This window comes from Ochotona curzoniae, unplaced genomic scaffold, assembly GCF_017591425.1.
Source record: "Ochotona curzoniae isolate NIBS_2020 unplaced genomic scaffold, NIBS_Ocur_1.0 contig_3520, whole genome shotgun sequence".
Lineage (NCBI taxonomy): Eukaryota > Metazoa > Chordata > Mammalia > Lagomorpha > Ochotonidae > Ochotona > Ochotona curzoniae.
This window is the reverse complement of record NW_024465894.1, coordinates 24,441,541-24,468,310: the sequence shown is the minus strand read 5'-3', so window position 1 is coordinate 24,468,310 and position 26,770 is coordinate 24,441,541. Positions and strand designations below refer to the sequence as shown.

Below are 26,770 nucleotides of genomic sequence, written 5' to 3'. Positions count from 1 at the left end.
CCATTTGAGTATACTGACTATATTGCTGTTTAAATGGTTAATGGTTTTATCTGTCAGTTAACTCACCATATATGGCCATATTTCTATGCGAAAATCTGAGCTTAGTCTTCCAAATTTCCTTAACTGAGATCTAGGGTATTATCTGTGTATAATTAGGTCCAGCTATGCTTTATGGATGATTGAATAGGAAATATTTGGTACCAAGGTGTTAAGGTAGCAAGTGGTAATCATGATTGTTTTTATTAAGTGTGCCCTATGTTATAGGAACTGAGCTAGTCCCTGCCTTGTGCTGTTCCCCTTACCTGTGATGCAAGTGGTATTTTCTTACAGAGGAGCGCTGTGAAGGGGCAAAAGAGGGATACTTTACGGTACACAGCAGGTAATAATGAAGCTAAGGTTCATGTCTAGGCTTATGAAACTCTGTAATGGACATGATTCTGCAATGCCGTGTGGCTGCCTGTGCTTGGTCATATGTTGCCAAGTGTTAATAATAACATTGGGGTATCTCTTTCAAGTTATGTGCTATTACAGAGGGGTTACCAGCCCCGATGCTGCATATCCTAACATGTTGTATGTTAGGATAGTTGGATTCTAAAGCATAGAAAATATCTGTCTAGATCATTTGCGATCGCAAACAGTGGTAAAATGCCAAGTAGCCACATAGTCACGTTGATGAGAAGTTGCCTGTTAGGAGTGGGACACAGGGAGAGATCCAGCGAGAGGTGCAATCCACGACTCACTCTCCAAATGAACATAGTGACAAGGGGGCCAGGCTGAAGTCAGGACCTCAGGACTCTGTGTCTAGTGATCGCCTTTAACTCTTGGATTCTATCCATTTTCAGCCTTCTCTGCTTGTCTCCTAGAAGCAGTCATGCCTAGTAGGATATTTTACACACATGAAGGTACTTAATGGCTGATTTTAGGCAAGTGGAAACATAAAAGCCTGACTTATCAAGGGAATAAGATACTTAGGCTTGAAATCCTCATTGGTATGAAACATTCTTACTTCTCTGTGTTTTTGATACTTTTTCTTTTTCATTTCTAATAAGTTAATATCTTCTGAACTTCTGTAACCTTAAGCTTCTGAAGTATATTTTGAATTTATAAAGTATTTAATTAGAAAGTACTGGAAACGTTTCTGCTCAAATGCTTTCTACACAAAGTTTTAGTTTGCTTTGAAGTTCAAATCCCATCATGATTTGTATCTAGTAAACATAAAAAGTTAGTCAAGAGTCTTCCCATTAGTCGAGATGAATTTATTATTTTCGCATTAAAATTAGAGCATTTTAAAATTTATGTATTTGACATCAAGCAGAAACTCAGACTAAGTATGTTTTCAAGTGTAAGTAAACATTAAGTGGTGAAAATTTAAATATCTATATTTAAATCAGAAGAAGGATTATGATCTGAACTTATCTATGTGCCCAAACATTTTAGTTCAGATGATGTACCAGCACACATAAAACAGTATAGATGCCTTAGAAATTCCCCAGCATGTACCTGGTAAATTTTCTGCTTTCTTTGATTTATTTTCATATGCTCATTTTGATAATTTTGTTAAGCTTAAAATTTGAAAAAAAAAATGCATGAATTTTCACCTATGACTATTTTGGTGAATTTATTCTACAGAATAGAAGTACACACACACACACACACGACATTATCTCCCTCCATTCCTTACCACTAATAAAACTCAGAGAGGAAGGGTAAGAGAGCCTCTTGGTCCCAACTGTATAGATCATCACTAGGAGAGAGTGGGTCTTAGAGATTAAAGAGTAGATATGTCAGAAGAGAGCCAGGATTCTTGATGAAATAAATATTCAAAATAATCCAGAAGAAGAAGAAAAATCTCATCTTACTGTGAAAAATGTCAACAACCAGTATTGATGTGGACTTATTTATTTATGGTTTTATTGGAAAGGTACATTCACAGAGAGAAGGAGAAACAGAGAGAAAGATCTTCCATCTTCTGGTTGATTCATTCTCTAAATGGCTGCAATGGCCAGGGCTGGGGTGATCTGAAGCCAGGAGCTTCTTCAGAGTCTCCCATGCAGGTGCAGGTGCAGAGTCCCAAAGCTCTGGGCCATCGTCAACTGCTTTCCCAGGCCACGAGCAGGGAGCTGAATGTGAAGTGGAGCAGCTGGGACACAAACCGGTGCCCATATGGGATCCTGTTACGTACAAGGCAAAGACTTAAGCACTAGACTTAAGCCTAAATTTATTTTTTAATTGACCTCAGCCAAAGACAAATATAAAAACATGATCTGAAGGTGTCCTTGTTTCTCACAAAAGCTGTTGTTCTCCCTAACTCTGACGAGCGCCCAGAAAGCATCTCAGAGTAGGGGCAGAGAACTGTAGTTCTTGGAGAGGGACATGGTCCCAACCTATAAGACAAACCAGAGTTTAAGCTTTGTGTGAATACTTTCAATAATTGGAATTTTCTATTAACTGATAGTGCATTTTTCAGAAATAGCACTGTAATGAAGGTCACAGAATGTGGAACCGAAGTATTGGCTTTCCATGTATGCCAGAGGTCATCAAATACACTCATGTAGGCGTTTACTCCCTGCTCTCAGCTAACCAATCGTGTGACCATTATTGAACGAAAACAGACAAGAGAAGCGTCCATTGGAGTGTAAGACAATTTCTCAAAAGAAGTTACAGATTTGGGAATTGGACCTGAATCTGCCTAACTTCCTTTGAGCACAGCCTCCTGTGGCTGCAGAAATGTGGAGTCATCAGCTGCTACTGTAGTCCTCTCACCTCTCCCAGAAATGTTACCATCTTCCTGTCTGCCTCAACCCTTTGTCTTCCACTCTTCCCCTCTCAGTTATGTGTCTTACAAATGTTTGTCCCGCTCCTACTCTGTGGCAAGAGTCATGCATGATGCTGAGGATCAGAGCACGCACACCCTCTGCCTTTTGTGGATTGTACAGCTTAGTGAATGTCCTGGAAGATGCTACCACATGCATTTTCACTACCCTTACCCCCTCCCCCGACTCCTTTATTTATGCGGTTATTTGTGTCTCAACTTTCCCATTTATTTACTGAGAATTATCCTTTTGGCTAATGTATTTAAAAGGTAACCTAAAATAAACCTTAAAAAATATCTTCCACTCTTTGTTGTTGGAAAGCAAGGAGGATAATATAAATATGTGTCGAAAAATGAGTTATATGAAACAGGTTTTTCTTAAAGCCACTGTGCAGTTTTATTGAAACAAACTAGTCGTTATAAAGGTGAATATTTGGGCTTATGTTTCACTTGGGCAAAAAGTGTATCATACTCCTTCAAATAGGCCTTTCCCTTTTCAAATTTAAAACTGGTTTGTATTTAAACTCCTTCTTTTAAAAGACAAGCTAAAAATTCTGTTCAAGTGCCACAAAGCTAACATATATTTGAACACATTCACCCCTATTCCCCTTTTTAGACATACCTATTCACTCTTTGGAAAGGCCTGTATTGGTTTACTGAAAAGAAAAAATCCCATTTTTGTAACTGAGCCAGTATCATCATTATCAAAATTATGAAAGATCTGGAATACAGTTTAAGAAAGAATGCTGGTATATAGAAGGACATGTTGATTTCTCACATTTTCATTAGTTGCATCATATTACAGAACTATAGGAACTGCCTATTTCTTTAACTTACCCTTTAATAATTAAATTAGGTAATCTTCTGTAGAATAATGTTCTGCAGACTGTGTTGGATTCTTTAACCAGCTTTGGACACACTCACATGAAACTTCAAAAGTTTCATGGAAAATAGATATCATATTTTCTCATTCTATCTTTGTAAAAAGTTCTTAAAGTACATATATATGTAATTGTTATATATAATATTTAATATATGTTTTGTTCAGAAGAAGCTATTTGTATTATTAAACATCTAAGTTGGCATTGATACATGGTAGATTCTCATACCTTATCCTAAACAAGTTACCTAACATCTTTGATGATCTTTATCCCTCTACTCTTGCGAACTGAAGAGGTTACTCCAAACTAATGATTTCCTCCCAGCTCAAAGTGTTCCTGTAAGCTACTGAATTTCCAGAGCTATAGTTTCCCCTTTGTACTTCACTGAGTAATTCTGTGTTTTGTTTTTTTATAATCTCAAATACTGCAACATATCTGATATCTTTTCACCTATTTAGTAAGGATGGGAGGGGGCCGTTGTAGTCTGTCTGACTTTGTAGTGATTGCCAGCTTCTACAAACCACACAGACCCTGGAATAGTCAACGGTTCCTTTGGATCCCACAGAAAGCCTGTGCTGCATTGTATTAATCGTGTGTTTATGTCTGCTTTCCTCCTGTGAAGCAGTTAAGCGTCATTCTTAATTTTCTGTCTCTGCCAACAGGAAATTGTACTGTTGCCTAAACCTCTGGCTTTCTAATGATTCTGTTTAGAAGGTGTAAATCTAGCAAAGCTTGGACAGATGTCCTGCTGCCAAACTGTTGTCCGTGTGGATTGTGTTTTCACAGCTGTCCATTGTGATGGCTGCTCCCTGTGGAGGGTGGTTCTGGAGTCCAGCCTATGTTTGGGGTTTTAATCTTGTCAGAATATTTTTTTAGGGCTTCCTCTTTTGAGTATAGGAAATAGAGTATGTTCCATTTCAAAGTGTGATGTTCTATCTTCCATATATTTGGGATAGCATGTTTTGATGTTTTAGATAGAACAATTATTTTGATACATGATATACTCTATTGTAATAAACAAGCAGAATAAATAAGCTGGGCTAGGTGGTCAGGATTCTGTTAGAATCTAAAATAATTTCCATTTTAATGATGAAATACAAACAGGAACTTAGGCACAGATAGTTTTAATCAGTGTTCTAAGACTCGTCTCCCAGACTGTTGCTTATTTGACAGAAGATTTTGGATGGAGTGGAAGTGGAGTAGGAAAACAACTACTTTAAAGATAATATTAATTACTGGGAAAACAAATACAAACAAAACTTCAGACACTTTTCAGACCAGTTTGGCTTATGGCTGAAAAATATCATGCATCTCGGTTTCAGATTATTTCAAGACTTGCTCTGGCAGATATAGTCAATGTTATTTTTATGTTGTTATTATGTTTAGAAAAACAGGAGCATATAATGTTCAATACTTTAGGAAAAGCCTACAATGGAAATTTGTAAAGCTCTACCTTCTGGAGTAAAATGGAAATGGAATTGTCTTTTACATGTTTGGTTTATATAAATGTGTGCTAGACTAATGGATAAATAGGAAAGAAATGACATTGCATTATTTAATATTTATTTCTTTCCCCCAAGTAAACAGTTAATATAAGAGATAATAAGGTGTTACCCTCAGAGAGTTATTTCTCACTGCAAGATATCTTGAGACAGTTTTAATTGAAGGTGTTTAATTTGTCATTATACTTTCTTGTTAAACTGACTTTTGAAATGGTTGAAATTGCCTAATTTACATGTTCTATCTGTTTATGATAATATGGAGAACTAAGAACATTAATTTAGTACAGAGTGGAAAGTAAAAAAAATAATATTGGAAGGAAGTATGTAAAAAAGTAGCCATTTGAAAACAAGATACTATTAAAAACTGATAATAAAGACTTTACACAAATTTATATGTATAGGACATGAATATCACCATTTTTCTTGGATTACTGTGGCATATTATATATTGTTATAAATAACTTTACTTAATATCTCTGTTTTTACTTAATGTCTTTGTTTTGTTTTCTTTTAAACAGCAAATGCCAGTCTTCTTGGAGGAGGTGGTGGTAAGTCCTAAACAATAATTCACCTAAAATACAACTTTCTTCCTGTACTAACTGAGAGTGTTGGAGGTTCTGTGACACTTTAGTTTTGCTGTTGTCATGAACCACAAAAATGGCAATCCATAAAATAATTTATAGTAGGAATGTCTTAGTTATCCTAAACATGATTTTAACTGACATCAATATGTGAAATACTACTTTGCTTCATGTTCATAGTCTGGGCATAAAGCATAGCAGCTTACATGAGAATACATACAGCAGAAGCCAGTCACCTTTAATACGAATTCTAAAATAACAACGCAATTGTAGGTTGTGGCTTTTGTTGTTGTTGTTGTTGTTCGCTTATCATAATGGCTTTCTTTTGCTTGTCATGACTGTGTAGCCTTAATATATGAACCACTTACTTTGAAAAATAAAAAAAGAAATCAGTATTGACATTTTATTTTATGCTTAGTTGGAAGAGAAAATGAAAAAAGAAAAAAGATGAGAGTGATATGAATAAGAGAAAAGTTCCTGCACTGGGAATTTTTTGATCCTGAAAATCTTAGAACTAATTATATTTTCATTCCAAGGTTAGAAAAGTAAAAGCTTTAGTAGCACAAATTTATACACATATGTATATATATTCAATATGGAATGAGGAAAAGTATGTAAGAAAATAGGGTTCCTTTTCATACATAACTCATATATAACTCATAAATAGGTATGTTCTCTTTCTCTCCATATCTTGCTTTCTCTTTTTAAACACAGGGTTGAAATAAGCAGGATTTTATGTAATGTTAGGATCTAAAGAAAAAAAAATTGTCCTGATTTTCATCAGGAGGTTTCAGTACAATTTTAATTTAAAAATTGAAATAAAACGTTAAGTATTCTTTCTTTTTTTAAGAGTTAATTTTTTACAGAATGATTGAAATGGAAATTATAAAAAATTTAAACTAGAAAGTGTTCTTCCTATAATCACAAATGAGTGCCTATCCTATAATGTACGCTATGAAGAGTGTAGCATTTTAGTTGGACTTACTGTGTTCAAGCATGAAAGGATTATGTAATATCTTCACATGTCAACTCCCCACCTTAAAAAAACCAAGGATATTGATCCCCTAAAGCGTTTATTGTGAGAACTAAGTAAAAAAATACCTAGTACAGAGTAGAATAGTAAGGGATTATATTGTTTTCTTTCCAAAATTGTTTCATCAAACATAAATCTACAGAATTTTTTATTGTGTCTTTTATACTATTGGGGGTTGTGGTTAGAAGAGAAAAAAAAATGTATGGTTGGATTTCCAATAATTTTTTCTAGATTTCTTATAATATGCAAATAAAAATTATTAAAATAAATGTTCTTATAACTTAATTTCTTATGAGATATACCAGTATTTAAAGAACCCTTGACGAATATTGTTAATGCCAAAGAGGAAAGCAAAATTTTGATGTGCACGAATACTTTCTCACGTTATCATGGACCAATTGGCTAAATCATTTATTATCCTTGGTTGATTCCAAAATGCGATTTGACTAATTATATTAGTTAAAATTATATTAGATGCTCATTATAGAAAAATACAAGGGTGATAGTAATACATTTCTGTCTCACATAGAAGTCATATGAATGTAGACCGGAATGGTTATATGGTGACAACAAGGACTCGAGTCCTTATTTGTAACTTTAACCTTTTATAGCATAGATGGTCTGAAAACTGCTGAGACTCTTGCAAGTTTGAACAGGAAAGGTAAAAAAAAAAATTAAAATCGGCTTCTGAAGATGAAGGGTTTTTTTTTTTAAGCAAAAATTTCTTGAAAATCCACATTGTCAACCTGATAAAATACTCCTCTGCGGCTTGTAGTCTTTTATTCTAGTAAACAGCATGCTCATTAGATAGCCAAATCAGGTTCTGTGAGGGGGCAGGTGGTGCTTGAGGGTAGAGGGATGCCCACAGGCCTGTGCCCTGCCTTGTGCATGTCTCTCTCTACTGCTGAGCTCCTGTGCGTGAATGTGTGTATGCATGGTGAGCATGCGTGGTATCGCCTCCAGTGACTGGACTTTTTCACCTTTCTGTTCATCTGAACTGTGTAAGGCCTATCATGAATTTTCAGCAATAGTGATACTTTTGGAAATGCAGACTTAAGTTTTCTGTTTACCTGAAATAGGCACTGGGCTCTAAATTCGTTGTAATTTCTAATTTAGTTGTAAATATGTAGGAAGGCTGTAATTTCTTTCATTAAAGTAAGGCATTGACAGGTGTACTGGAGATGTCAAGGTTGCTCTAAAGCAATAGTTCGGTCTTTGGAAAGCTGCACTTCCACTTTACATTTAAGCATTATTTTTAGCCTTCTTTGAACTGATTTTTGACCTTGTGATTCCGAGGTATCTTTTTAATCCTCTTAGTGTTATTTGGAAAGTAACAGCTAGTAAAATCACTCAATAAAGAACAATCAAATTGATGTAATTCCCATTGATTTAATCAGAGATTCCTCTTATTGACTTGAACTAATTTCCTTACAAAGGTATCCAAAGATAGTAATTCAATGATAGGCTATGCAATTTTGATTAAGAAAAGTTGATATAACTTGTTAAAGTATAATAAAGAAAGAGTCATTTTTCAGGGTCTCAAATTTCATTTAAGTAGTATTTGAATGTAAAATTTAGACAAAATCGTATCTAAAACTATCTATGATAAGCATATTATTAAGTTATTGCTGTATAAAATTGTGCCTATCTAAGCATTTTCTTTTTTTTTTTTATGAGACACTAACATTCATTTTGAGCACCTGTAACCATCAGGTTTTCTAAGAGATTTTTCAAATGGTCACACATCATCTTCTCGGTTCTTATTTCCAAGTGAGGAAATTACTTTACCATGGTGTTATTTTTTCATCTTTGGCCTGGAGATTAGTGTTTCTGAGAATTTAGTGTCACTGACTGCCATTTATCGTAATGAACATACACAATCTGGTCCTCTCATCGGTCAGTGAAAATGCTTCGTGCAGGTGTTTCTTTCCCTCTGTATATCCTTGATATGTTAAAACTAATATGGAAAGTCTCGAGTGTATGACTAAGAATCTATGTTTCTATAAACCTTTACAGCAATGTTCATATGTTAAGCTTTATGAATCACTTTTGCTAAGCACCCCATGGATCTGGCAACACAATGTTGTGTAACTCATACATAATACATACCAACTTTTATGTTCTCATCTCGTCCATTGTTTGGTTGGGGTAGAGATGACCTACATTATACCATGGGTACAATGGGTACAAGACAATCTTAAAATTTTAGTGGATTCATGCACAAGTTTTATTTCATATTCACATCTTAGTCTGAGTGGGACAGCTGACAGTACTCAGGCTCAGCTGCAGTGGGTGGCACAGAGACCTGAGCTCTTTCCATCTCATGTAGCTCCTCCATGTAGATGTGGCTGCTAAAGACGCCACAGAACAGTAAGAGGAGCTGGAGAATTCTGTGCGATCTATCTGTAGATCAGTTTTTGCAAATGCCTTTTATCACATCAGTTCACGCTTCTGTAGTTGAAGTTCAGGCAAGTGATTCTCAATTTAATTATGAGGGAATCTGGGGTCAATGGAGTCTCCTAATATTCCCTGGAAGAGGAAATAACACAGTACATACATCCATGAGGCTGTCTCTGCTTCCCTGGCCATGAAAGATCAATGTTATTACGTATAATCAGTACTACCATTATTCTGGTGGCTGATGGAATGAGATCTAGAGATATTTGATTGCTCCTGCCTGATTACACAGATGGTAAAGAAAGTTTGAGCGAGAAGGACAGAGTTCTTGACTTCCATGTCAGGTTTGTTTTTCTTTTTTGCTCTTCTTTTACAACACATTTCTTCAGCTTTGCCCTTTTTACAAGGGTTACTTCTGCCTCTTCTGTCAAAGGAACCAAAGCATATGTGAAACTTTTCTTCTTTTTTATTAAGATTTATTTATTTTTATTAGTTTTTTTTTAATTGGAAAGGCACTTGGTTATTGTGCAGGGCACAAAACTGTTTTCTTCATTTTTTAATTTTAGAAGATGTTCTTATTTTTATTGTAAAGTCAGATTCACAGAGAGAAGGAGAGACAGAGAGAAAGGTCTTCCATCTTCTGGTTCACTCCCCAAGTAGCTGCAATGGCTGGAGCTGAGCTGATCCAAAACCAGAAGCCAGAAGCCTCCTCTGGGTCTCCCATGTGAGTGCAGGGTCCCAAGGCTTTGTGTCATCTCCTACTGCTTTCCCAGGCCATAGGCAGGAAGCAGGAAGGGAAGTGGAGCAGCTGGGATGTGAACCAGCGCTCCTATGGGATCTTGGCACGTGCAAGGCGAGAACTTTAGCCACTAAGCTACCACACGAAGCCCCCTTTTTAATTTTTATTTATGTATTGGAAAGGCAGAGCTATAGTCAGACAGAGAGAACTGCTGTCTGCTTTATTTCTCTATGCTAGTCTAGGCAGAAGTCAGGAGCTAAGAACTGTTTGGTTCCCCCATGTGAATGGCAGAAAACCAAATGCTTGAGTGATCTCCAGTCTCTCCTGGGGTACACATAGGAGTGAAGTTGCAATGGACAGCTGAGATGGGATTTGAACCCAGGCGCTTTGTGGGAATTGGGAGTCTCAGGCAATGTCTCAACACCTAGGCAAGATTCATGGCCCATTTATTAGATATTTAAAATGTTAGTTTCCGTGACAGCAGTGACAGGTTAGTGGTGGCTTTTCTACATAACTTTACATGACTGCCATCCTAGTCATAGGCAAATATCCATATATATAAATACATATGTATATGCACATATGTATATGTATATATTAAAATGCATTTATGTGAAAAATGTGTATTTGGATCAGTAATTCTATATCTTGACCCTATGATGATGCTCTGACAGATCAATGTTAAAAGTTCAAAACATAAGCGGCTAATACTCTCAACCCAGATGTGGCTGGGAGAGCCATCTGTCCACAGTGAGAATGGGACACGTGGTGTGTGCACCTGTCTCACGTGTGGGCCGCCCTTATTCTCTTAGTGCTCCTCAGAGTGAGCCAAAGATGACTGGAAGATGAGAGTCGTTCCGCTGGACTCTCGTGTTTCTTGTTTGAACAGTTCTACTTGCAGGGGGAGTTTCTAATGCCTGTTTATTACCAAGGCCCATGTAAACATTAGGGTGGTTGAGCGGTACCAATCTTGATGCTTGAAAAGGAGTGAGATGATAGCCTGTTTCCTGTCATACAGAAGACATTGTCCATGCATCTGCACCCACTCCCCGCTTGTGTCTACATACAATCAATAACAGCCTTTCCTTTTGGCCCAGTCATGTTCCTTGTCTAACAATTTGTTCCTTGACAACAATTTATCATATTGTTCTGAATTAGCAGAACAATATGAATTCTCACATTCTTTCAGATGTTCGAAGGATTCTCCTGGCATGGATCTTTTGAATAAAAATGATATTTTAACTTTAAGAGAATGAGCATTGGATTGCTTCTTTATTAGGAAATACAGATATCTTGGAAAGTATCCTATCACACACACAAATTTGAATTCCTATCAACAATTCCGTGAAAGAAGAACAGCATGTTGGAAAGACATTCTGAATGATTCTAAGAGGGAATACCTTCGTAAAATACCTCCTAAACATTCATATGCACAATGTAGTGTCTTGTTACACATCCTCGAACCAGAGCGTAGGTTTCCCAGGGTATGTAACACTACATTGCTCCAAACCCTAGGATGATAGATGTGTCTGCTAAACCAGGCCTCATCACACTGCATGAGCCAGGATCCTGGCTGCTCCACTTCCCATCCAGCTCCCTGCTTGTGGCCTGGGAAAGCAGTTGAGGATGGCTCAAAGCCTTGGGACCCTGCACCCAAATGGGAGACCCAGAAGGAGGTTCCTGGTTCCTGGCTTCGGATCGGCACAGCACCGGCCTTTGAAGTCACTTGGGGAGTGAATCATCGGACAGAAGATCTTCCTCTCTGTCTCTCCTCCTCTCTGTGTATCTGACTTTGCAATAGAAATAAATAAATCTAAAAGAAACGAGTTTTATTGCACAACAGATTATTGTGTTTTCAGCATTAAGGTTTCACTAAATTAAAAAAGAAATTCTGTGCTTATGCTCTCTACTGACTATCCTTATGCTCAGTTTTTCCAGTTTGCTTTTTTCCCAAGGTTTCCAAGGTTTATATTTATGAAATTAGTTTTATAATTGGTAAATGTTATTTTGAATTGCATTGATGTTTCTTTCCTGATTACTTTTTAAAAATTGCTTTTTAAAAATATTTTTTTATTTGAAAGTGAGAAGTACAGAGAGCAAAGAAGAGAGGGATAGAGAAAGAGAGTTTTTCCATCCTCAGGTTCACATCTACATTGCTGCCTGTCTCCCCTGCAGTGGGCTGCACTGGTCAGTCCTGGATCAGGCTGAAGCCAGGAACCCCTCAAGAGTTTCATCTGGGTCTTGCACATCTGTGGTAGGGACCCAAACACTTGAGCCACCTTCCTCTGCTTCTCCTAAGACATTACCAGTGTGGTAGATCAGAGTGTGAGTAGCCAGGCCAGGAGCCAGTGCTATATGCAAATGCTGGCATTGCAGGCGGTGGCTCAATCAGCTCAGCTACAAAGCCAGCCTCTCATAATTACTTTTTAAAAATGTAAACATTAAATCATTCAGGAAATGCTTAGATTAATGACTCATGCTCAAATGTAGCAATTTAAATCTAGCAAAAAGATAACAACAATAAATAACAATAGAAGTCTTGTTTTTAGGTGTGAAAATTTCTTTATAAAAAATTTAAATGTTGTAAGTTTTACTGGCTTTGGTCACTTAAGTGACAACTAAATGCTTGGAAGTACTGATTTCTATCTACAGGTAGTTTGTGAATCTTCCTAACTGCATAGTAGCTGTCGTGTAGTGCTTGCTACTAGTGGTAAATATAAATTCTTTTTAAAACTAATAAAAACAAGTTTATTGAGTTCTTATTTTATAGCTTGTATATGTAAGGAATCTTGGAATATGAGCTGCAAATGCAAAATAGGAAAAAAAAGTTTAAGCAGAATAATGCAGCTTAAACCTATTGTGTTGTAGAATCTACAAGATTCTATTCCTATAGTTTGTGGTGGACAATGGTTTTGTCATTTTTTAAAAGATTTTTTTATTTGAAAGAATTACAGAGGGAGAAGGAGATACGGATCTTCCATAAGCTGATTAGCTTTTCAAATGGCACAGTGATAGAAGGCAGGAGTCTAGAGCTTCCTTCGGGTCTTTAACACAGGTACAGGGGCCCAGGCGCGTGGGCCATCCTCCACTGCTCCCCTAGGCGCATTAGCAAGGAGTGGATCAAAGTCCCCCATGGAGATGTTGCTGTCATATGACACAGTGCTGGGCTTGACAGTGTTTTTTTATTTGTTTGTTTGTTTTCTATATTTGATGTAACTGCATTATACACAAAGTGAGGAATTTTCTTTGGAAGCCGCTTTCACTTTTCTTTTTCAACTTCAACACTGTTATACTTGATTCAGTTCCCTTTTTGGAACCACATTCAAGTATTTCCCAAACTGGTAATCTGCGTACCACAAGGCATCAATATGGCCTTCTCTCAAAGGCAACAAATTCAAGTCTCATGAATTTGGGAGACCAGGCACTGGCATTGCACCTCTGTGTGCCATATTAGGAAATCTGCTTAGGGGACTGCTTTCATTTCCACTATCACTTGTTACTGCCTGTCTTTGGAAAAAAGTCAGAAAAATTTTATTGGTTAGAGCAAATTTATTATTTCACATACTAGCTTCCTCCTCCGAGAGATAGTTATAATGATACATAACTACCGTATAGAGGTGGAATAACTAATTGCTCATTGTAAAGTGTTTTTCAAATGCAAAGTGTTAAATAAATGGTTATTACTGTGGTTGTCATCACTGTGGTCTGAACCAGAAAGATGAAAGGCAGTGGGTAATTGCAAGATAACGTGATGCTATGTCCAAATAAAGGAGAATAACCTGAATTGTCGGATATGAGAACTGCAAGTATCTCTGTGTGGCAGAGGAAAGTTTGTTTCGTGGAAAGACAACATAATTAAACTCAAGCATTTTACATAGAAATATAAACAGAAGGTTGTTCTAACAGTAGTTCATTTCATGTATGTGGAAGACATCATAAGGAACACTTTCTTCAGGCATTAAATGCCTAGAGTTAAAAAAAAAAAGTAGTTTTATACTTGAATATGAGGTATTCCAGCATAATGCAACATTACCTCACCAGAAGGAGAGATTGACACATTTGTTAGGGTAGGACAGTGCTGAGGGCTGTCTCTTGAAGGTACATGAAAAAGAATGTTTATCTACTTACATTTCCCTGTTCTGGCACATATGTAGCACTGGGGATGGTGAAAATTTTGGATCTGGGATCCCATGCGGTTGAACTTAGAAGTGACAGAATGCGAATATAGAGCAGGCAGTGCAGGCTGGAAGAGGAAGCAGGTAAGAAGGAGCCCAGTGAGCACTTCTTGGGCAGGTAAAGGAGGCAGATGGTGTGGCGCCTTTGTGGGCAACATGGAAGGCCAAGTATCCTCATGGCGGCACCTGACACTAAGTGTGAATACGGCACACACGAGCCAGGTGACAATGCGGAGCCCACTGAGGTCAGTTACCAAACTGCAGGCCTAAAAGAGTAACCCAAGCAAACTGAGCACCAGAGAGGGGTTGAGACTGCTCAAGTATCTGAATCTCCAAAACTGGATTTGAAAGGCAGTTATACGGAATCAGTGAGATGAACTCAGCCCTGAACAAATGCGAAGGAGATGTAGCAGGACTGGGGAATGAACAGTCCTGGGGCATGAGAAGATGAGCAGGGAGTGATGGTCAGGAGTTAACAGCTGAAGCGCGGTATTTGCATGCGTGTTGTTTCTGGAAAAGGAACATACAAACAGCGCACATAAGTAGCTGCAAAGGGTACAAAACATTCACTAATTGCCTCCTGTGCATTCTCAACTTTGTATTCTGTTTATTTGTTTTACTTTTGGTTTTAATAAGTATTATTTGAGAATATATTGCCATGGATATAGGAATCATTCATTATAAAATGGTCACTTTTGTTCCAATCGATGATGGCCTTGTGTTTTTTAACATAAAGTCCATTTAAAAAAATTGGTGTCTAGGAATATATATGCTGGGTGCATGAAACTGAATCTCCACTGTCCTAATATAGCGTAGTGCTTTTAGTGAAGATGACACTAGAAATAATTTTTGAAGTATATTTATTTGCAATTCAATGGCAGTAAATCTAACCCAGTATGTCTGGGTCAGTTCTTTGACCCAAGAATTCAAGGATACGCCAAATGCTTAATTAACTGTTTGACAAATTATATAAAATGGCTTTGATGAAACAACTAAACAATTCTTATGTTTGCCTATTTTTTCTTGGGAAGGTAGAAGGGTTTTAAACTATAATATTACTTTAAGTATGCTCTGAATTAGTAATTCTAAGTTTAGGGTACATCATAATTGCTTTTAGGGCTTATTAATACATACAATACAAAGCCCCATGTAGAGAGCAGTTTACAAGATCTGAAGTGAAGAATATGAATTTCATTGCCAACAAATTTGCTCTTAGTACTGACCCTGGCAACTCAGGGAACATGTTTAAGGAATTGTTGTTGTAAATAACTGATTAAAGAGGAGACTTCAAGTTATGGCAGAGTGAGAAAGATAGATCCTCTCTCTCTCTCAAAAAAAAAGCACTTTTAAAACTGGAAAAGGCTACACACATGCATGGTCATAGAAAAAAAAAAGCCACAAAATCATCTTGTACGCACACCATGTAACCATTTTAGAAATGTTGAAATGCAGAACCTGAATCTGATGAGAACTTAGGTTCTAAGGACTGTTGCCCTTGAGATAAGGATTGCTGGAATCTATGGCATGCTTGTTCATGCCGTTCTCACAGGCTGTGTGGGAGTTCCTTCTGGGAGAGACAGGCTCTGCTATTATAGTCAAACAAGACTCACCTGATTGGGATGCTTGCCCAGAGGAGTGGTGAAGGTGATGATTTTGGCCTAGTGAGGTTGTGGTTGTGGTCATTATAAGCATATCCTCAGTTAACTGGAAGCACAGGCTCAGTGGAGACCAGGTAGGACTTACTAAGCTATTATTGTGTCCCCGGCCAAGCCTATGGCTGCACGCATGTGCACAGTGGGCACAGGAGACACAGGAGACCAAGCTGCATCTCAGATACAGGGAGGATGTCAAAATGGCTACTCTTCAACCTGTTAGCATAGGCTAGAAATCTGTCTGGCTTAAGGAGGTTGCCAAAATGATTCCCCAGTCATTGGCTGGCAATTAGGCTGCAGTAGAATGGAACCTCTAGGAAATCGAGATTAAAAATTTAAAAAAACAAGTTAAAAATCCAGGTAGATATATTGGAGAAGGCTCACATCATGGAGGAAACATATATACTTTACAGATTTCAAGCCTTGTGTATTACAAACAAAACAAATAATCCCCCAAACTTCCCGTACAAAAGAATTCTTCAAAAAGATCATGGAAAATGTACTCTGTGAAATCTATGCATGGATTTATTTTTTTCCACCAAAATAAAGTTTTACTTATTATTTTTATAATATTTCAAATGTTAAAGGAGAAAAAAGGAAATTCTGGGGAACAATTCAGTACTCAGAAAAACTGTCCTTTAAAAATGAAGATGAAATGAAGATGCTCATAGTTAAAACAAGATTGGATTCCCTCCTTGTAAGTAAACCTTAAAGAAGTTTGTGAGGTTAAAGGAGAATGCAATATGAAACCATTGAGTAATGGTAACTATACTAACTGACATAATAGTCTGTAAGTGTGTGTTTGGTCTTGTTCTCTATTGAAAGACACAAGATTGGTTCCTAACAAACATATGTGGACTGTGTATGACAGCACAAACCTGGAATGAAGAATACAGATATATTTGAGCAGGTGGATTAAATTCATGTTCATCTGAAGTAGATTATGAGCAATTAATATGTAAATATATATGTATTTGTGTATATATATATTTATTTAATTTTTGGTTAGTGCTTTTGGCAGAGAGACAGAGAGCTCTCATCCACTCATTCACTCTCCTAACACCTGCACCAGTCCCAGAGTAGGCTAGGGACCAAGACCAGGAGCTGAGACTTCATTCCAGCTCACTCATTCAGGTGGGAGGAACCCAATCATTTGGGCTAGATATTTAATAATTTTATCTATGCTAAAAAACAATTTAACAATTGTTTAAATTGTTTATAAACTTCATTACAGTTAGTAAGGGTATCTTCTTATCCGCAAAGCATTCTGGTCTTTGACAAGTATGGAAATGGTTACATCAGCACGGCAGAACTGCATTACATCATGACAAACTTAGGGGAAAAGCTGACAGATGAAGAAGTAGATGAAATGACCAGAGAAACAGATGATGACTGCAAAAGGAAGACCTCCTTCCAACTCCTTCCCTCTCTCCAGAAAAATCAAACTGACTATTTTAGTCATTGCAAAAAAAAAAGTTTAAACAACTATTTAAATTGTTTTTCAGCTTAGTTACAATTAGTAAGAATATCTTCTCTTTCATTCATTAGGTTATTAATTTGTGTCTTCTATTTTCTTAATAGTTTAACATATGAGATATTCTAGAAAATGTTTCATGCGTGCTTATGAAAAACATATTTTTCAGTCATTGGGTGGTCTGTTTATGTATTCACTTAGAATGAATTGGTCGGTAGTGTTATCCAGTTGCTTATACGTTGCTGGTTTTATGTGTGCAACCAACTATTCATCCCTGAGGAAAAGGGATCCATTCATTAATTATTTAATTTTACAAAAATCTGCAACTATTGTTGCTGGATATTCGGCTTGTTTTTCATGAATTCTAAGGCTCATACAGCTAATACACATGTAAAGAACTGACAGATCGATCCTTTTCGTCATCATAAACTTTCATTCTTTGTCTCCACTAATCCTGACTCTTGTGCTTAGAATAATTAACATTCTTATGGCTACTCTTTGTATGTAACAGCTTTTAAATTAGTTTATTTCAAACCTATTTGTGTCTTTGGATGCAGAATTTCTTTTATAGAAGACATATTAGTTGAACTGGCCAGTTTTATGCAATGGTCAACTCTCTTTTGATCAGTATATTTTGATACTAACAATTAGTGCAATTATTTAAATGATTGCATTTGTATGTACTATTTTTGGTGTTTCTAGTTATTATTTGAGAGGCAAAGAGATAATTGGCAGGCCATTTCAAATAGGACACTTTAAAAAATTGTAGAAGCTAAAACTGAAAGATAAACCCAGGTACTCTGAAATGGGACACAGGCATCTTAACCTATAGAGTCACTCTTCCATTTTCCATTTTACGATTCATTTTCTTTGTGCCCTCTGTTCCTCTTATACAACATTCTTTAAATAGATATGTTCAGTAAACTGCTTAAATACAGCTGTGTTTTCTTGTTTTTTTTTTTCCCTCATATTTGCTAGAAGGTTCACAATGTATGTCTTGGTGAGGGAATTTGGTCTAGTTGTGAAGATGTCAGCTAAAACAAACAAAAAAGATTCATTTAAGATGCTTTTCCTATATCAGAGCACCAGAGTTCACTACCTGATCTCCTCTCCTGACTCCCTTTGATAGAAGAGGAAATAATGTGAAATGTGTTTGCCAAGAATCATGGTGTGCTTGTCTGGTAGTCTCCCAGGTTGATCACCCGGAGTATTGCACTTGTTTCATATGACTTGAAGATTTCCCAGTATATCCTGGATAGCATATGCTGAAAATCTATCTCAAAGTAAATGCACTGGGTGTGGGAACTTGTGACAAGTGACAGGAAATCAGGAAAGCATTACATTGATTGGAAAATCTAAGAAGGAAGAGACTGGGGAAAGAGATAGATCAGGATATAAATGCTTTGAAAGGATCTGCCTTATGCCATGGAATTTAGAAAGCCACCAGCTGGCATGAATGAGTTCTCAGAAAATACCAGAGAAGATCTGAAGATTTCTCCTCTGGCTCCCTAGGCTTAGTGAAAGCAGGAAGTGAAAGGTAATGGGGACTGCCAACAACATGAATAATCTGCAGAGGAATGTTTCAGCAGGAAACCAGCCAACAGCTCTGCAGAAGGTTCAGTTCTTGTCTTTTTGTCTTAGTATGGGCTAGATCCACAGCAGAGACCTCAGTCACCACACATTAATAGAAATTTACAAGTTAGCATAAGCCACAAAAAGTATTAATGATATGTTCGGGTGGAATGGAGGAGATCATTTATTTTATTTGTAATATTTTATTTTATTCATATTATTCAAAAGGCTCACTTTAAAACCAAAAATTATGGGGTGAGATATATAGACATTAGGACATGTAAATGGACAAAGCAAACGAAGCTTCTTCATGAAGCTAACATTTTATTAAATAAATGTAATTAACGCATTATTTTGTCAAATTTTTGTTATGCAGTTTCCAAAGAAATGTAAAGTTGAAAAACCTTCACAGTGAAGTGTCCAAATATTCATTAGCCAGAACATGCCATTGCCATTTCACTATGCTTCTATCATATTTCTGTTCTTGGAGCAATCTATTTATCCATCACTTCCTTTTTTTTAATGTATTGTGTTTATAGATGCAAAATGAAAGCAACATAAATGTTGAATAGGGTTTTTTTAAGATAGATTAATTAATTAATTTATGTATTGGAAAGTCAGATATACAGAGAGGAGGAGAGACAGAAAGGAAAATCTTTTGTCCAATGGTTCACTCCCCAAGGGGTCACAATGGCCAGAGCTGCACTGAACCGAAGCCAGGAGCCTCTTCTTCTGGTTCTCCCACATGGCTGCAGGGTCCCAAAGCTTTAGGCCATCCTTGACTGCTTTCCCAGGTCACAAGCAGGGAGCTGGATGGGAAGCTGGGCGACCAGGATTAGAACTGGCGCCCATATGGGATCGCAGCGCATTCAAGGCGAGGAGTTTAACTGCTATGCTATCACGCTGGGCCTGTGGATCTGTCTTTAACACAGTCATAGGAGAACTCATTATACAAAGAAAAGATTACACAGACTTCCTTCAGCTGCTCAGAGTCTTGCTTTACAGAGTACAATATTAATGAATTATAGCAGCAAATCTGTTATATATAAATATTTTGTGATTAACAGAAAAGAGAAATACTTAGATTATTATCTTACAAATTACCAAAATGTAAATAGAACATTTTTTTATGCCATGATTTTACCTCACATTCATAGAAGAATTTGAGATAGAAAAGAGGCTAGTTTTTAATTCTTCTCTCTCTGGATGTTTTAGTATTATTAAGTGTGAATAATTTGGATGGCACACAATTTATATGATGGAAATAATGGAATGATGTAATGAGTTTGGAGCAAGTTTTGTCCTGTCTCAAGAGAACACATAATTGGTTTGTGTTTATGGAAGAGGGTGAAGAAGAAGAGACATAAAATGGAATGAGCCCTTTTATCTTCATCAGAGTTTTTATTTTCAGAAGAGCCCAAAGAATTTTTGTTTGGTTCCTGTATTCCATACATAGGGTCCTCTTAAACTTTTTCACGAAGTAAAATTTATTTTTAAAAATTTGTTGGATGACTTATTTTTTTTAAATTACTTCCTAAAGAAACTCTGAAGCTAAAGAGGTTGCATTTAAGAACTGAAAGTTACACTGGAAGTTCTTGGAAAATGTAGATGCAGGCAATGGCTGGTGTGGTATAACTGCATGGAACGCTTCCAGAACTGTGGGAAGGGAAGTGGGATTTTTTTTTTTTGGAGAGGGGAGAGAAGAGGAGTTTGTTTTTCTTTGTTCTTTTCCTTTACTCTTTTTTCTTCCTTGACTTTTCCTCTTCCTCCTCCTGATTCTTTTTCTTCTTCTTCTTCTTTTTTTTTTTAAAGAAAGCCAGTAGATAAATGAAGGTTACCTACATGATTGTTTTATTCCGATACTCTTTTGGGATGATAACAAATACAGCATGACAGAATGCCAGAGCTTAACAGTTATTGAACTGGTTTTCCTTAGAGCTAGTCCTTCTGAACACTGAGCCTTTTTGAACAGTGATGAGGACAAGAGTTGAAGGCAATGAGGTTGAAGATTTGTGTTGTTTCTTGAGTAAGAGTAAGTATAGTAATGTGTATGTACTTATAGTTACATTTCAGAAAAAAATTTTCCTCCAGGACCAGCAATTGTCTGTGGTCTTCAGTGCTTCATTAGAGATAATCTGAAATGTTTCTTTTACCTTGTGAATAAATTCTGAAAGATATGTTATCTCACAAAATTCAATTAATTATCTTCAAGTAATCCTTGTAGTTCTTGAACACAATGTGTCCTTTGATTTTGGTTATGAACAAGAAGAGTTTTGTAAGTACAACTGTGTTTTAGATTTTGTTGTTAACAGTAGTTTTAAAAGCTGCATGTTACTACATATTTGCGTTAATCATCTTCTTTAGGATACAACACCTTAAAAAATTATGAGAAGCAATAAAACTTCATTTGCAGAGCTTTTTCATGAACCTTGTAATGAATATTTTTTGTTGCATGTCTAGAGAAGACAATGTGAGTATTTCAGTTGGATTTGAAATGAAAACAAGACTTAATGAGACAGAGAAACAGGAAGTTTCTTCTAGCTGGCAAAATTGCCAGTTAAGTCGAGAGCAGAAGATACTGAAAAGGCGAAAGTGAAGTTTTAAAAGGTGTGGGCAGACGTCAGGGTGTCCACGAAATCTCAAATCTATGACAGCAGAGCAAAAAGGCAGAGTTTCTTTTCCAAAACTAAATCATAATGAGAGAGAAATTAAGGAGAAACTTGAAACTAATTTGTAGAAAATAGCAGTGAGTGAATTATTATTTCCCAGTTTCTAAGAAAGCATCCGCTATCTGTCATTAAAAAGAAAGAACTTTGCTTGGAGTGGAGTTCTCATTGTCAGGCAAGGACTGAGATGACGCAGGGCGTGGAAGACAACACAGGCTTGGGAAGTCAGTTGAGCGTGGGAAGCACTGAGGCCTCGTTGGAGTGAATGAATAAAAGAAGCATCGTTTAGGAAAAGGCAGAATCAGTCACGAAGAATTCCATTTGTTTACAGGTTTGGAATTGAAAAGAAGAGCAATGAGTGTGACCTTGCTGTTAGAAGATAACTCATAAGTGATGTTTCCTGGTAGATGAAGATTCGAACCATTGAAACTCATCTTAAAGAGAGAAAGTCTCGGGCCTGGCGCGGTAGCCTAGTGTCTAAAGTCCTCATCTTACAAGTACCTGGATCCCATCTGGCGCTGGTTCTAATCCCGGCAGCCCTGCTTCCCATTCAGCTCCCTGCTTGTGGCCTGAGAAAATAGTCGAGGCTGGCACAGAGCCTTGGGACCCTGCATCCATGTGGGAGACCCAGAAAAACTCCTGGCTCCTGGCTTTAGATTAGGGCAGCTCTGGCCATTGTGACCCCTTGGGGAGTGAATCAATGGACAGAAGATCTTCCTTTTTGTCTCTCCTCCTCTCTGTAAATCTACCTTTCCCATAAAAATAAATAAATCTTAAAGAGAGAGAGACAGAGAAAGAGAAATGCCCAAACTAATGTTTAAGATACTTTGCCTTAATTTCTTGGAAAAACTCTGCACTGAGCCAGAGCCCTAAGTTGTTGTTTTGCCATGTGCATACCTCACATCATGCACAAATAACAGCAGGTGATGGAATTTCACCTAAGGTCTGATTGCGCCCAGGGAGACTTCACAGGCTCCAAATACCTGCTTTTATCTTAGGCATCATCGAGAAGCCCATTCAGACCCTCTGGTCTCTGCCAACTTGGCAAGAAGAGGAGTTGGCACACTGCCCATGCCGGGCTTCTTTCAGTCTGAAGGTTTTGAAGTAGGTCTGAGTCTGGCAAGTAAGGTTGTGATAATGCTATGTCGAGTCCTTGTGAGGTCTTTTATTTGTTGACTGTAAGCTTTTCATCATTTGACATGAATGAGAAACGTAATTCCTTTGCAAGAGTATTCCTTTTTTTTTTCTTGTTTCTTTAAAGTTATCTTACAGGCTTCTCAGTTACCATATGAAACCATAAATTCTCAGAGCAAATGCCTGTTTTGACAGAGAACTTTAAAGACGCATGGCAAAAGTTGAAACAGGTCCTAATTGGTGGGATTTAAACACTTTAGTGCTTAAATAGTTATGTTAATAAAAAAAAAAGACCCTAAAGCTTTCTTTGAAAAAGTCTTTCTCACAGTTTTTGTTAAGGCTCTAAAATCATAGATTAAAGGAGTTTGAGAAGGGAAATATAATTGTGTTAAATTTCCTCTTTGGCACAATGATGAAAATGATGACGTTTATAGTAAGACTACAAATTGTAGAGGGGTGGTACTCATTTTACCACATGGCAACTTTAATGAAATTAAACTGTTAAAGTAAAGTAAAGAAGTTAGAAATGAATAGTTGCTCCAGGGACTAGGTCTGTAGCCAGTGGGTTAAGCTGCTGCCTTTGATGCTGGCATTGCGTTGAAACCCAGCTGCTCCACTTCTAATCCAGCTCCTTGCTGATGCGTCTGGGAAACCGGTAGATGATGGTCCCCCCATGTGGCAGACCCAGATGGAGTCCCCACTTGCTGACTGGTCTGGAACTGAGTGTTTCTGCATCTAGGACTTAGCCAGCTGAAGAATGCTGCCTTATTTCTGTCTCTTTCTCTCTGTCACTTTACCTTGGAAATATATAAAGAAATAAGTGTTCAGAAATAAACAATTGCTATGAAAATTAAAACACGTTAGGAAACACACAGATACTAATTGGTTGTATTTCATGTGTATGTTTGTGTTTTATATTTAAGTGAATTAATACTACAGTGAAGCATTTTATGACCTCAGTGAACTGATCATGGGTCATGCATCTCAAACAATCTTTGTCTCTTAATGTTCCTCTGTTAGCCAATATTTTAGTTTTCACATACTGATAGGAGTCCCAATATCTTTTAATTTTTGTTAGCAAAGTAAAAACAAGAATAGTAAGTTCTATGCCATTTTTTAGATTAAATTTTGTGACCTTCTAACTCACTCACCTCTCTACCTGCACCACGTTTCTGCGTCTCTAAAGGCACTATGGGATTCTTCCTCACTGTTCTTATCATGACGTGATTCCTTCTTGCTCTTTGATCGCATCCTGAATCAGAACAGTTTATTGCCTCGTTATATTGTGAGAAACTGTAGACCGGTGTGGAAGAAAAATTCTGACTCTAAAAAACTGTGCAAACATGTAGTAACCCTGTGAATCATGAGCGCTTCGTAAATGAGAGTTATGGGTGAGAAGCTCCAGCTGCACTGTGTTCCCTAGGTTCTCTCGCACCTCTGTGAGTCTCTACATCTAGCTTCCACCAGTGGAACGTGGGAGAGAATGACGCATAGCTACCACATACCTTTTAGGAAGAGGGTATGACTTTTCCAAGTCGTCTTTCCCCGTGAGCTGGCTAGTTGTAGACAGCCTTCCGTGTAGATGACAGTCTGGGACCGAGGAGTAAAGGTTTCCGTGTCACCACGTGGAGGGAAGCTGACCGCTGATCAGAAACTAATAGACTCAACAGCTATAGGAACATGAAGGAATTATCTTAGACTGCCCTAAGAACATGCAATGAATTTCTTTTGTGTTGAACCAACAAATAATTCCTGCCACAATACGGGGAAGAAATACTGCTTCCTGTCAAACTTAGAAGGGCCTTTTGGATCCAAAACATGGAAGGAAAAAAAAAAATATTTAATTGTGTTGAATGGAACCATAATTTTGTGAATGGGAGACGTCTATTCTTAATTATAATGAAGCCTTGGGTAAGATCCACAAAGCCCTTGGGCCCTTGTCCCCATGGAAGAAACTCCTGACACCAGTCTTCAGAGGAGCCTAGCCTTGGCCTTCATGGCCATCTGGGGAGTAAGACAGCGGCTGGAAGATCTTCCGTGTCTCTTTTCCTCTCTAACTCCGAATTCCACATAAATTAAAAATATGTATCTTTTAAAAAAGAAAAAGTAGCTGCTTGGGGAAAACACCTACTAAAGCACAAAAGCAGGAAAGATGTGCATATTACACTTAGTGATATCGCAGGCGAGGAAGCAATTATTGAACTACTGGAAGAGAAACCTTTCATTAGATCAGTGCTAATCAAAGAACTAAAGGAAATATTTATGAGAGAAGGATACACTCTAAGAAGAGTGAAGATTATGTAAGAAGAACACTCAAAAAATTCTGCAAACCTACATAGTTAACTTAGTAATCTTGTTGATTATCAGGTGGAATTAATGGTATGTAAGATCAGGGGAAGAATATTTCACATTGAAAGGCAAAACTAAAAACGAAATTGAATTCCCTGGAAAATTAACTTTGAAAACAATGTGAGAAATACAGGTAGAGAGATCTCACAATCCCAATTCTAATTATGTATCCATAGTAAGTGAAATCAGTTTATTAAACAAATAGCTCAACTTCCAGTAAGCCATATCAGTATTTGATTATGATGTCTATTTGGACTGTTAAATTTGGGGAGGAAATAATATTACAGTACTCCTTGATTTAAACACCTAAGTTTTCTATTGATTATGGAATTTTAACTTAATTTATCCCTGCACAGCAATAGTCATCAGAAAAGATTGTCATCATTACAATTTTTGAATTCTTGTTTTATACTTTTGCATGATTTTGAAGCTCTTTTTATAAAGATTGTATCTGATATGATGTTTAGTCTTCCAAGGCAGCATGATAGCTTAATGGGCTAAATCCTCTGTCTGCAGGTGCCAGCATTCATATAGGCACTGGTTCATGTCCTGATTGCTCCACTTCTCATCCAGCTCCTGGTTAATGGCCTGGAAGAGCAGTGGAGGATGGTTTAACTCCCTGGGGTTCTGCGCCAGCCTGGGAGACACAGAAGGAGCTGCTGGTTCTGGCTTCAGATTGATTCAGCTCCAGTCTTTGTGGCCATTTGGGGAACGAACTAGCAGATGGAAAATATTTCTCCCTCTGTCTCTCCTTCTCTCTGTAAATCTGCCTTTCCAATAGAAGTAAATGAATCTTTTTTTTTAAAAAAATTATTCTTCCACATTATTAGGTTAGCTTGTTTTTTATAAATAGGACTTACTATTCTATAATTCCTATACATTGATTATTATTGTTACAGTAAAGTGCTAGTGACTTTCATGTATTCATTTGAATCCAGCTACCATATTGAATTCTGTTAGCTTATTAAATTTGAAATAAAAATTCAGTTTATTCTAATATTTTTACCAGTTGTATCACTTTGGAAATCTTAGTTCATTAGCTTCAAAGACATTCTTGAAACAATAGTGGTGAAGCAATTCTAAATTATTTTCTCCATTTCAGTAAAAATAACTTTAGTGTTCCACTGTGTTTTTTTGCTACTATTGGGTCTTTAAGATGAACCCCACATTCCTATCGTACGTAAAGTTCATTAACGATGGCTGGTGAATACCGCCAACTACCCTTGAGGTGTTTATTGATACAATTATATCATTTTACTTCTCTTATTAGTTAGAGGGGATTGCAGTATCTCAGAACCTGATAGAGAAAAAGTCAAGAAAAATAATACCATTTAACAAAAATATATAACCTGTTCCCTGCCTTTGTGAAACATTGAGCAGTTAAGGGATATAGGTTAAAGTGTTTATATCAGCACTGCATTAGGATGTAATCTGCATGAAATTATGCAGCTAAGAAAGTAAGCACAGCTTTGAGTGCGGCTTAAATGCATCTAGATACAATCCTAATGCTAGAATGAGAAAGGACAGTTTTATTCATGAAATCATGAAATCAACGACAACATTAAAGAACTAAAAATAACGTATTCTTCTTCTATTTCTCTACATATTATTCTTTTAGGTCTGTCTCCACCTTTCCAAGTTCCCTGATGAGCTAAGACAGAAGTGTTTTTATTTTATTTTGGCTTGTTTTTATGACTCATTTCAAATATCATCTACTCTGTGAAACCTTTCCTCCCCCTCCCGTGATTGCTCTGGCTTATTTGCTCTTCCTCTGCCATACCCTTCTCTTTATCTTCCACCTGT

At 37.0% G+C, this 26,770-nt stretch overlaps 1 protein-coding gene across 1 annotated transcript in view; it reads left to right on the top strand.

Moving 5' to 3' along the window:
* The window catches only part of MACROD2 (mono-ADP ribosylhydrolase 2), a 1,602,185-nt gene that overhangs the window by 334,271 nt on the left and 1,241,144 nt on the right, over nt 1–26,770 (top strand). The window contains exon 4 of the mRNA XM_040981268.1: nt 5,714–5,743. Within this exon, the coding sequence (XP_040837202.1) occupies nt 5,714–5,743 (30 nt within the window). The remainder of the gene's footprint in view (nt 1–5,713; nt 5,744–26,770) is intronic.